At 41.2% G+C, this 13,025-nt stretch overlaps 1 protein-coding gene across 2 annotated transcripts in view; it reads left to right on the plus strand.

Annotated features, from left to right (window-relative positions):
* Positions 1-348: 348 nt before the first annotated feature.
* NFATC3 (nuclear factor of activated T cells 3) overlaps positions 349-13,025 on the plus strand; it is a 135,436-nt gene continuing 122,759 nt past the window's right edge. The window contains exon 1 of one of the 2 annotated variants that reach the window (XM_032325751.1): positions 349-1,312. In XM_032325751.1, coding sequence (XP_032181642.1) covers positions 1,210-1,312 — 103 coding nt within the window. In that variant the 5' untranslated portion in view covers positions 349-1,209. The remainder of the gene's footprint in view (positions 1,313-13,025) is intronic. The other variant, XM_032325750.1, reaches the window with a different exon arrangement.

Below are 13,025 nucleotides of genomic sequence, written 5' to 3' on the forward strand. Positions count from 1 at the left end.
GCATCCTTGGTCTCACGGGGAGACAAGCCCGCTGGGGAGGGACCGAGAGCGAAAAACAGTTCAGACACGGTGTCACTTCCTCTCCACTAACAACCACCCAGTGTGGGTAGTGGGTCCTCTCGCTTTCACGGATGTGCACCGGGATGCGGAGGTCACCGAGCCCGTGAGTGATGCGAGTTCACCACCGGTTTTTTGGATCAATCGTCTTCGACTTCCAGCCACGGACCGACCTTGCCCGTGGGGCTTTGCCGAGGCCTCGAATGCGCCGGCTGTCCTCCAGAGAGCAGCTGCCAGCTGGTAGGGACAGACAAAGGCACTACCACCCGGCGTGGGCCCCGCCCCGAAGGGGTGGGTCTGCATTGTTGAGGAGCTGAGACTCCGGACTCCTCCGGCAGCTGCGCAGGTTTCCTTCGACTCCGCCTCAACCTAGCTGAAGGCTCGGCCCAGCCCTGCCATCCCTAGACTCCACCATTAGGATTGGGGTGGCAGGATGAGTGCGTGAGTGGCGTTCACGTAACCCTCTCGGGCCCTGACACCTTCCTGAAACCTAGCCATCAGAGCAACATTTCGGCCACCGATCACCAAACCCATAACCCCACTCGACGTGAGCTCTGCCCAATAAGGAAAGGGATCTTCGATTGGCGGGTGGATTGGATTGCACTCAAATCCAATTAGAGGGCCCTGGTTTAGAAGTTAAGGAGAGAATAGCCGCCGAACTACAACTCCCAGGAGGTACTGGGGCTATCCTACTCTCCTTGTGCACGTGACTTCCTTCTCCCGGAGAGGGAATCACGCGGTAGGCCGGTGAGGGGGCGGAGCCTTTGGGCAGCTGTGGCGCCAGTGACCTATGGGCAGCAAGGTGTCTGGGCGCGCAGTAGGGGGCGGGGTTAGGCGTGCTACACTGCGCGGCAGCGCGCTGGCGGAGGCGGCTGTTGGGGGGCGGAGAATATCTGCTAAGGTGGCCGTGGCGGCGTAGGCACCAGCGACAGACTGTGGCGGCGGCTCCTGGTGCGGCTCGGCGCGCGGCCAGCTCTCGAGTTTGGAACGGAACGCTCGGTGTCACGGTCCCCGCCCGGAAACTTTGCCGCGGAACCGCGACCTCCTGGCCCGCGCGGCCCGGCATGAAGCGGCGCTGAAGAGCTGCCGCCTTCGCCGCCTCCGTCGCCGCCGCCGCCAGAGGAGGAGTCGCAAGCACCCTGGGCCACGCCGATGACTACTGCAAACTGTGGCGCCCACGACGAGCTCGACTTCAAACTCGTCTTTGGCGAGGACGGGGCGCCGGCGCCGCCGCCCTCGGGCTCGCGGCCTGCAGGTGGGTGCCGTGCCGGGCGGGACTGGAGAGCGAGCGTCCCTTCCTCTCTTGGTTCGCACGAGCTCGCTCCTTCCCTGTACCTTGGTTGTCCTGGGGTTAGTAACGCCGTGTGTGTATGTTTGTGTGTTTGTGCGTGCGGTGAGTGAAGAGCGGATTTAAGTTGCTGAAGAGGCATGTGGGTCGCAGCGACGTGGAAGTGGCCGCGGGCTTGGCTGGAGGCGAACTAGGGGGGGACTCGACTCCGGGACGCCTGTGGCCAGTGGACGCCTGCGGTTTGGAGGCCGAGGGTCCGGGCCGTTGCCCAAGTGGCGTCTGGTTGTCGCTCTTTTGCCAGCGTGGTGCAGAGAAAAAGCTGTCCCCGTGAAGTGTAAGCGCGCTTGGCTTTTCATCTATCCCAGGTTTTAAACATTTGTTGTTGTTAGAAAGGTGCACATTCTTGAGGTGTAGGAGTTCTCAAAAATTCGTGCACATGTCTGTTTAAATCTACTTCCTTGGGAGAGTAATGCCATCGCGTTAATAACACTTGTGCAAGTTTATGGCCCACATTTAATTTGAAGAGTAATTATAACGGGACTTTTCTGAAAACTGGATTTCTTTTCTTGAGCAAAATGTTTCGGAATATTTAAAAAAAAGAGTGGGGTGCCTTCTTCATAATTCTAGAAAGTTCTGGAAGTCAATTTTTGTTTCAGTCAAAACCTCACCTCAGAAGATGTTTTAGAGGAGATGGTGAATTGGGAAGGTTGGGCACCATAATGCTTGGAGGTCAGACCAATCAGGAAATAGAAACACGATGGCTGGGGACTTAGAGCTCTCAAGTGACCTGGTTTGGAATACTGTGGTTCATTAAGTTCAGTTTCCCTATTGCATATGCAGGCGAACTTCAAAAGAGAGATGGATAAGACTGATCTCTATTTATTCTTTCTGGGTATTAGTTGAATTACTTCATGATGATATTGATGTTCCACAGACTTTTCTGTAGCATTGCATTGAAATACATATCTGAACGTGAAAGCCTAAGGATTTTTTGGACAGTATTTGTCCTATCAGCCCTTTTAGTCTTTATACATTGTCTTTTTTTTTTTTTTTAAGATTTTATTTATTTATTTGACCACAGAGATCACAAGTAGGCAGAGAGGCAGGCAGAGAGAGAGAGAGGGAGAGAGGAGGAAACAGGCCCCCCACAGAGCAGAGAGCCCAATGTGGGGCTCGATCCCAGGACCCCGGCATCATGACCCAAGCGGAAGGCAGAGGCTTTAACCCACTGAGCCACCCAGGCGCCCCTATACATTGTCTTTTTCAAATAGTAAATTACAGTAGTTATTTGTTGCCTGAGTTTATTTCAGTTCCACTGACTGAGCACCTGTTACCTTGAAGATACTGTTAGGTACTTTGTAGTGTTGTGTTGGACACAAAAGAGGGCTGAGGCCCCTCAAGGAGCTTGAGAAATGGGTGGTGGGGGGGAACATATAACCCAAATAATTATGCCCCTGTGCAGACAGACTGAGTGGTAGTATGTGTTACCACATAGGTAGCAATGGAAAAAGGGGAATTTGTGGAGAGAGTAGCACTGAATTTTGTGTTTAGATTATTGGGATTTAATAAGGTAAAAAACCATTTTAATGAGTATTTTTATTATAAAGAAGATAAACAGTTAATGATCTCCACAGACTTTTATTGAGCACAGACTTGATTAGGGTATGTTATATACCAAATTCATGATCAATAAAGAAGTTTCCTCATGTAAGTAGGAATTGTATGTACATCCAAAATATTGGATAACATTTAAGAGCTATGAAAACAGCTTTTTAAGAAATGATTTTTGCCATAAAACCCCCAAAACCATTTTGGTATTAAAATGGATCTAGGAGGAGTTAGGGTTTGAAACTTGACCTATACCTGAAATTCCCAAACTTAAACTTGAGCAGTTTTATTTGATAAAAAATTCACTTTAAAATATCGTGGTAGCTATTTTTTTAAAGCCTCCCCCCCAGTTAAGGTGAAGTACATATGACATACTCATTTTAAAGTGAGCAATTCAGTGGTATTTAGTGCATTGACAGTGTTGTGCAACCTCTTCTATCTAGTTCCAAAACATTTTCAACACTGCAGAAGGAAACCCCAAACCTATTTTAAGTAGTTGTTCCTCATTCTCCCTTGTTCCCTCCCACTCCCTGGCCTCCCAGTCCCTAATCTGGGATTTGTTTGTGTGGATTTACTAATTCTGGGTATTTCATGTAAATGGAGTCATACAAAAGTGTTTGACTTCTTTCACTTAGCATAGTAGTTCATGGTTCATCCATGTTGTAGAATATATCATTACTTCATTCGTTTTTATGGCTGAATAATATTCTATTGTATACATACCCCAGCTTATCCATTCCTCCATTGATGGACATTTGGACCTTTGGTTATTGTGAATAGTGTTGCTGTGAATACGTAGCAGCTAATTTAAAAATTCTCCTGAGAAGGATGTGTTATATGTTCAAAATTACTTGTTCACAAAATTAGTTTTCATTTTAGTAAGCATAATGATGAGTGTGTACTTTGAAGATTTTATTTATTTACTTGACAGAGAATGCCAAAGCAGTGTGAGAGGGTGAGGGAGAGGAGAAGCAGGCTCCCTGGGAGCCAGATAGGGGGCTCGATCCCAGGATACAGAGATCATGACCTGAACCGAAGGCTGTCACTTAACCAACTGAGCCACCTAGGTGCTGCTATGTGTGTGTAGTTTGAGGGAACAAGTAGATTAACTAACTGACATGCTCTTAGGATGGTAAAATGCAGTAAAATGAGACATGAGAATAAAATTGCTTGGCAGAGGGCACCTGGGTGGCTCAGTTGGTTAAGTGACTGCCTTCAGCTCAGGTCATGATCCTGGAGTCCTGGGATCAAGTCCCACATCAGGCTCCCTGCTTGGCAGGGAGTCTGCTTCTGCCTCTGACCCTCCCTCTTCTCATGCTCTCTCTCTCTCATTCTCTCTCTCAAATAAAATAAAATAAAATAAAATAGTTTGGCAAAATTAAGGTCGGTATGGGGTTATATCAGTGTGTTTACATGTTTATGGATTCACTTCCTTACTGGATCGAAGGTTTCATGAAGGCGGGGATAGTGTCTGTATCATGTTCATAGTTGTATGATTGGTGCCTAGCATAGTGCCTTTAACATAAGTGGGCACCCAGTAGTGTTGAATTAATGAATAAATACTGCTTAAGTTTTCAGTCAGTGCTAACTTTTTTTGTGGTAGAGGAAGTTGCTGAGACTTTTTTTCAGTTCTTTGGCTTTTAGTGGCCAGTCCCATCAGACAGCAGATCTTGGTAATTTGGGACTGAAGGTTTTCCATCTCTTTGAGGGTTTGGTTTGTATTACGTGTAAATTTCCATACGGAAGATTTTTGAAAAATATTTGGAGGAAGGGATAATGGATAGGAACTGAGGATAAGTAGAGGAGTTGAATTTAGAGAATGTTCTAAGAGCAAGCTTGTTAAAGTACAAATTAGATGTTTTGATACTTGATAATGTTGGATACATTTATGACAGGTTTTTTTTTTTTAATTTTATTTATTTATTTGACCGAGAGATAGCTAGAGAGGGAACATAAAAGTGGGAGAGGGAGAAGCAGGTTTCCTGCTGAGCAAGGTACTTGTCAACCTGGCTCTATCCCAGGATCCTGGGATCATGACCTGAGCCAAAGGCAGATGCTTAATGACTGAGCCACCCAGATGACCCTATGACTGGAGTTGTTGTTTTTTATTTATTTTTGTTTTTTTGTTTTATTTATTTTTTGTTATTTTTTGGGTTTTTTTGTTTATTTATTTGATAGAGACCACAAGTAATCAGAGAGGCAGGCAGAGAGAGCGGAGGAAGCAGGCTCCCCACCGAGCAGAGAGCCCGATGTGGGGCTCGATCCCAGGACCCCGAGACCACAGCCTGAGCCGAAGGCAGAGGCTTTAACCCACCTAGCCACCCAGGCGCCCTCCATGACTGAGTTTTTAAGATTATTGCTTAGTGAGATGTTTTGAGATTTTTCCATTAAAGGAAATTTAAGTCCCTGGAGTCCTTAGCTATGAGGACAGTGCTAGTTTTGATTTTTTTTCAGTTAATAATAAATCAAACTATTCTATTTAAATTTTCTTTTACTTAATACCTTGCTTCAAGATGAAGATAAATTTGAATAGTAAATAGAAAATTTTAAATTGGTTAGTGTTTAATGCATTTCACTAACATTATTTGCCATTATAAAGGGCAGCTTCTGGTGCTATATTTGAAGGTACTGATTGTGTATCTCTAATTTAGTTTGATGTTATAATAATCTTTTCAAATGCAAAGTTTGACTCTCAGGGTTGGTCTGTTCTTAAATATTGACTTTCTAGTCCTCATTGAGAGTCACCGGGAGGAGTGTGTGCCATATACTAACTGCATAATATCTTTTCTATTGATGCTTTTTAAGAGGGGAGAAATATCTTAGATACAATATGCATTTTTTTTGAGAAATTTGCTTTAGGATAAGATATGTGTAATTTTATTGGATATCACTTTAATACACAACTTTTCCTATGTAAATCTGAGGAACTTTTCCTAGATGATTGTCAAAGTCTTTAATTTGTAGTGTTCTTTGTTTAGTGCTTGAAAATTTGATTCATGTGTTTTTTATAATTTGAGATAATTTTCTCACTTTACAGTTTTTATTGATAATTTTTACTTAAAGTTTTTGTTTTATCTGATGTTAAGTGAGATAATATATTTAAACTCTTAGCACAGTTTTTGGTCCAGTAGTGCTCATTAAGTGCTGATAGTTAACATTTCTTTTTTTTTTTTTTTTAAAGATTTTATTTATTTATTTGACAGAGAGAAATCACAAGTAGGCAGAGAGGCAGGCAGAGAGAGAGAGAGGAGGAAGCAGGCTCCCTGCCGAGCAGAGAGCCCGATGCGGGACTCGATCCCAGGACCCTGAGATCATGACCTGAGCCGAAGGCAGCGGCTTAACCACTGAGCCACCCAGGCGCCCTGATAGTTAACATTTCTTAACACACGCGCATGTGCACGCACACACACACACACACACTGATAGGTTATTTTTTATTTCCTCTTTTTTTCTAGACCCTTTTCCCTGTGCTAAACTTAGACACTAAAAGAGAGTAGGGACAGGTAGGAGATCCAGTTAATTAAGCCTTGCTTAGAGAAATTGGAATACTTGTCTTAGACATTTTTATTTTATCTTCTATTCTTTTCAGTGTTAACCTCCTTTCTCATATTTTTCTAAATAAAAGTACTGAAGGTCACTTGCTTTTATGTTTTTCTACTTTCTGGAATTAAACTGTTACTCAGTATGGTGTGAAGTTGGTTATTTGCTAACCATACTAAGTATAATTGGATATTTAAATCAGTATGAAAAAAGGGAAGTTGCTTCTATGGTTTCCTGTAGAAATTTAATGGTGTGTTTGTATAGTGCCTTAGGTAGTGTATATGAGGAGAGGATTACTGCTGAGCCTTACTTTCATACCATAGATCAACTTTTTTAGACTTGAATGCAGTGAGAATATGTATTTGGTGATCGAGTCACTGACAGACATTTCAGTTATTTCACTTGGAAGAATAATTTAATATTCTGTCTCTTTGACACTTCCTGATAGGGGTAGGTGCTCCTGGGGATATTAACAGAATTTTGTGATGGATCTATCATATGTAAGTGCTATACCTGCACTTTCTTAGGTTTTCCTGTTTGCCAATACAAAAGGGACATTTTGGCATATTTTTTAAATTTAGTAGAAGTAATACTGTAGTATTTATATTACATGTTATAAAAATTAAAACTTGGGTGTTATGTACATGGCCAAGCAATTGTGGGTCTTGTAAGACCTGTATCTTCGGCGTTTAAGGGCATTTAAGGTGTTAATTTATGTAGGATCAGTTTATCGTATGACTTGCCTTTCCCTGTGATAGCCAGTAAACTTTGCCAATAATCGTATGTATTTTTAATGAGGGCATATCCCAAGCTCTGCTTTTGAGTTTTGCTCTTTATTTATTTCTTTCAGTAAAGTGTGATCATAAAGACATTTTTGGCAGGAAAATGTGAAATTTGTTTTTCTTTGCAGAATGTAATGAAGTACTGGTACATAAAATGGAAGCCTACTAAGAGAAGATACGCAGTTGTGTTACTGATTGTGAACTTAATGCGTCCTTTACTTTCCTTATTAGTATTGAGTAGTTCGTGATTCAGTATGGTGATGTTTTATTTTAAATAAGAGGTGGGGTTGAGGAAGCCATAAGAAGGTGAAGTCAGTTGCATTACTCGTAAGAGTTAGGAAACCCGAGTAGGTTGAGCCTCATTTGAGAGTAAGCTGCAGTTTGACTGCTCACAGCAGTAACATAAATACGAGAGGTGTCGTCTAAAGCTGTCCTGGTGGGTCAGGAGAGTAGACACAGCAGACTTGGCAGTAAGCCTGGCTTCTAAAACAAAATCCAAGTCATCAAATTTGCCCAGGCATGCCATATGAGGTTCAAGTAACACTGGAATTTAAGAGGAGTAAGTTTGTTCATGGAAGCTTTAAGAGAGTCACAAGCAAGAGTAAGCATTTTAACAGCCATAATTTTAACTCAAACATAGTATGGATCTGCATATATTTTAGCAATTCTGCTAATGTTTATATAATTATAATAAAGAGCTCTCACCTGCTTGCCTGAATTCAGTAGACTTTAGAAGAGAGGAACAATTGGGCTTATAAGATTGAAGTAGTATGGTCTCTGAACTTTCTTTCTTTAAATTACTACCTGAAATCTAATAATTGGGACAGTTATCCTTTGTGTAAAGGAACTACATGTCTTCGAAAGCCAGAAAATCTCTGGTACACAGGAGAAGTAATTTTGAAGTCTCCGTTTTCCTACAAAATATAAGGTTTGAATATGTCTTATGTTACAGAACCAGGTGATAGTTTTTGATTTTTTAAAATTTTCAGTGTCTTAAAATAATTTTTATATTTCTAAATTCTGTGGTAAAAAGTTAAAAAAAAATTTTTTTTAATTTTTTGGGAGAGAGAAAACCAATGATGGGGAGGGGCAAAGAGAGACAGAGGGAGGGAGAAGCAGATTTCCTGTGGAGCCACCTGTGTGATGTAGGGCTCGATCCCAGGATCCGAGATCATGACCTGAGTGGAACGCAGCCCCTTAACCGACTGAGACATACCCTCTGTGGTAAATTTGTATCAGCTTTGCTGTTTATTTTAATTAGAAAAAAGGATTAAATGAGCTTTGAAATTAATATATTTTTTTTTTTTTAAGATTTTATTTATTTATTTGACAGAGAGAGAAATCACAAGTAGGCGGAGAGTCAGGCAGAGAGAGAGAGAGAGAGAAGCAGGCTCCCGCTGAGCAAAGAGCCCGATGCGGGGCTCGATCCCAGGACACTGAGATCATGACCTGAGCCGAAGGCAGTGGCTTAATCCACTGAGCCACCCAGGCGCCCCTGAAATTAATATTGAGTAATAACTTTTCACTATTGTATCATATGAAAAAATATTTCTAAAAACATTTTTTCCATGAAAGTAATTAATCATTGGCCAGAACACGTTAATGGGCAATTTGTGAGTTGTACTTAAATATAAATATTTTTCAGTATTGTTTTTAAAAAGTTGTTAAATTAAAAATGACAGGAAAAAAATGATATTCAAAAGTTGTTGAAGCTAAGTGCATCTGGCTGGCTCCCTTGAAGAGCATGTGACTCTTGATATTGGGGCTGTGAGTTCGAGCCTTACCTTGGGTGTAGAGATTACTGAAATAAACAAACTTTAAAAAAAAATTGTTGGGGCTGCTTGGGTGGTTCACTGGTTAAGCCTCTGCCTTTGGCTCATGTACATTATATGACAATCATATAATAGCTCCTGTAATGGTCTCAGGGTCCTGGATTGAGCAGAACCCAACTCCCCTCCCCAGCAGGGAGTTTTCCCTCTGCCCCTCTCCCTACCCTGCTCGTGCGCCTACATGCTCGCCCTCTCTCTAATAAATACATAAAATCTTTTAAAAAATTGTTGATGCTGGATGTTAGCTATATGGGAATTTACTGTATGTTTTAAAATTTCCATAATAGAAAGTTTAAAAAAATGACATTGAGAAACTCTTCAAGTTCCTTAAGGTGTTAGATTAGGATAGGAAAAATGTTATTTTTGTTTTGTTTTGTTTTGTTTTCAATTTGAGAGAGAGTGAGTGAGAGTGTGCACGCGAGCACACAAGCAGGGAGGTGGGAGAAGCAGACTCGACTGAGCAGGGAGCCCGACGTGGGACTCAATTCCAGGACCCTACTATCATGACCTGAGCCAAAGGCAGATGTTAACTAACAGAGCCACCCAGGTGGCCCAGAAAAATGTTTAAAAATAGCACTCTGAGGGGGCGCCTGGGTGGCTCAGTGGGTTAAAGCCTCTGCCTTCGGCTCAGGTCATGATCCCAGACTCCTGGGATCGAGCCCCACGTCTGGCTCTCTGCTCCGCAGGGAGCCTGCTTCCTCCTCTCTCTCTGCCTGCCTCTCTGCCTTCTTGTGATCTCTGTCTGTCAAATAAATAAATAAAATCTTAAAAAAAAAAAAATAGCACTCTTAGGAGCGCCTTGGTGGTTTAGTTAAGTGTCCAGAGCTCAGGTCTGGATCTGGGGTCCTGAGTTCAAGCCCTGTTATTAGGCTCCTTGCGAGGCTACTTAGAACAACAACAAAATAAAATAGCATTATGAAGTTAATAGGATTTGCTGTTGCATGTAATTAAAAAAAAAAAAAAAAACTGGTTTAGCTGGGCACCTGGTAGGTTCAGTTAGTGATCTCCCTTCTGGGATCAGGCTCAGAGCTCAGCTGGGAGTCTGCTTCTCTCCTTCTGCCTCTCTCCTGCATGCTCAGGCACTCTTTATCTCAAATAAGTAAATAAAAACCTTTTAAAAAATAAACAAAAACTGGTTTAGCAAATAAACAGAATATAAAAATCAGCTGTGATATGTCTGATTTACAAAACCCATTTCTCTCTTTAATTAGTATTAGTAAAAAAAAAAAAAAATAATTAGTATTAGTAGTGGTACGGTGAGATGAATTAGTGCACAGAAATAAACAGTGAACTGATCTTTTGGTGTGCTTTCAAGTAGATATTTTTTAGGAATAAGCATTGGATTCTTGGTTCCAGCTCAGGTCGTGATCTCATGGGTGTGATCAAACGCTGGAGGCCTGGAGGTGTGAACCAGACGCTGCTCGGGGGGGGTCTGCTGGAAGATTCTCTACCTCTACCCATCTCCCCACTCACACTCTCTCAAATAAATAAATAAAAATATTTTTTAAAGTAATTTTTAAAAATTTAAAAAAAATTTTAAAAAGATTTTATCCGCTTATTTAGAAAGTACACAGAGGGTGGAGCTTGAGGTGGGTCTTGGCCCATGATTCCAAGACCCATGACACCAGTGGAAATGAAGAGTTGGAGGCCCAACCAACAAGCCACACAGGTGCCCTGGTATTTCTTAATTTTTAAAATGTTTTCCAATATTTTAGGGGTTAGAAAAATTCACTTATTGCTTAGTAATTTAGGGACTTGATGATATTATTATTATTATTTATTATTATTATTTGTTTTTTTAATCGAGGCTCAGCACCCAAGACAGAGCTTGAACTCACGATTCTGAGGTTGAGACCTGAGCTGAGATCACTCATCAGTCACTTAACTGACTGAGCCACCTAGGCTCCCTAGGCTTGAAATTATTTTTGCAAATATTAATGTTCTATTTTGCTTATATTCATCAGTCTAATATTTATTAAATATTATTAGTTCTCTTGAACTTTTTAGATTTATGATGAAATGAAACTAGAGAAGTTATTCTTTTTTTTCCCCCCTATTTATTTATTTATTTATTTGACAGACTTGCAAGAGAGGGAACACAAGCAGGGTGAGTAGGAGAGGGAGAAGCAGGCTTCCCACTGAGCAGGAAGCCTGATGTGGGACTTGATCCCAGGACCCTAGGATCATGACCTGAGCCGAAGGCAGTCGCTTAACTGACTGAGCCACTCAGATATACCCTCTTTGTTTTTTAAAGTAGGCTCTGTACTCAGTGTGGAGCCCACCTGGGTCTTGAATTCAGGATTCTGAACTGAGATCAAGAGTCACAGATTTAACCAACTGAGCCACCAAGGCACCCCAAGACTAGGTTTTTAATCCTGGTATGTAATTTATAGTGATTAACTCACAAAAATAGTTGACATGTAAAGTTTTTTGATTTGTGAACATTTCAGAGCAAACAAGGTCTACGCCTTGACATTTGTGAGATCATATTGAATACTAAAGGAATGTAAGTATTAAACTTGTCCTTTATAAATGGAAAGCCTGTGGGGAAAATACAGGAAGTTTCATCTAAATGTTATTTCCTCATTTTTTATTGCAATATACACGTTTTAAGGAAACCTTGTATTTCCTCTGCTATTAATACTTCTTCATGGTTTTCACCTCCTTTCAGTAAAGGATTTCAATAAAAATGACATTTAGGAAAAAAATGACATTCAGAAATTGTTGAAGCTAAATGATATATGAGGACTTAATATTATTCTATCCTCTATGTTTGAAAACTTTCCTAATACAGAGTTTTAAAACTTTATTGACCATAATGCAAAAAGAGTCAGAAATGCATTTTATGTTTCAACCTAGCTCAGGCATATGTGTTTATACACAGAAAACCGAGATAGAAGTTTCAGATAAAGCAGTATTTACATCTATTCTGTGACATAACCTTGACATTTTTTCCATTATATTAAAAAATTGTTCAGACCTTCTGTTTGAAAAACAGAGTTTTAGGAAATGGTTTTATAATACTGATTATATGTTAGGTCATAGAGATGTTCTTGTTATTCAGGCCATATTTCCTTATGTCTTTAGTTTTTAATACTTTTTTTTTTTTAAAGATTTTATTTATTTATTTGACAGAGATCACAAGTAGGCAGAGAGGCAGGCAGAGAGAGAGAGAGAGAGGAGGAAGCAGGCTCCCTGCTGAGCAGAGAGCCCGATGCAGGACTCGATCCCAGGACCCTGAGATCATGACCCGAGCTGAAGGCAGCGGCCTAACCCACTGAGCCACCCAGGCACCCTAATACATTTTTTAAAATTATTTTTTATTGGATTACTTTATTGCTATCTTTTTTTTAAAATTTTTTTTTAAAAGATTTTATTTATTTATTTGACAGAGATCACAAGTAGGCAGAGAGGCAGGCAGAGAGAGAGAGAGAGAGAGAGAGGGAAGCAGGCTTCCTGCGGAGCAGAGAGCCCGATGCGGGGCTCGATCCCAGGACCCCGAGATCATGACCCGAGCCGAAGGCAGCAGCCCAAACCACTGAGCCACCCAGGCGCCCCATTGCTATCTTTTATCGGGTTACTTGGTTGCTAAATTTTGTTGGTTCCTGAAAATGAGTTTATCTCCTCTTTTTCTCTGCTCTGTGACCCAACTCAAATCTTGGTCACCTCCTGTTTAGATTTATGAAATTTTCTCTTCAAATTTTATTCCCCCCCCAATTATTTTTGAAAGTCACAGCCAAGTGGATCTTTTGTTTCCTGCTCCTTGAATCTATACCCTGCCTCCTCACTGGTCTTTCTCATTATGCTCTACCTGTTTTATAATCCTCATTATGTTAATAACAAGTTTATCATCTTTAATTTTATTCATCTTTTTTCAGTGTCAGTTTGAAACCTTTTGCTCTACCTGAATTGCCTCTGCCT

The sequence above is a fragment of the Mustela erminea genome, chromosome 19 (assembly GCF_009829155.1).
Source record: "Mustela erminea isolate mMusErm1 chromosome 19, mMusErm1.Pri, whole genome shotgun sequence".
Lineage (NCBI taxonomy): Eukaryota > Metazoa > Chordata > Mammalia > Carnivora > Mustelidae > Mustela > Mustela erminea.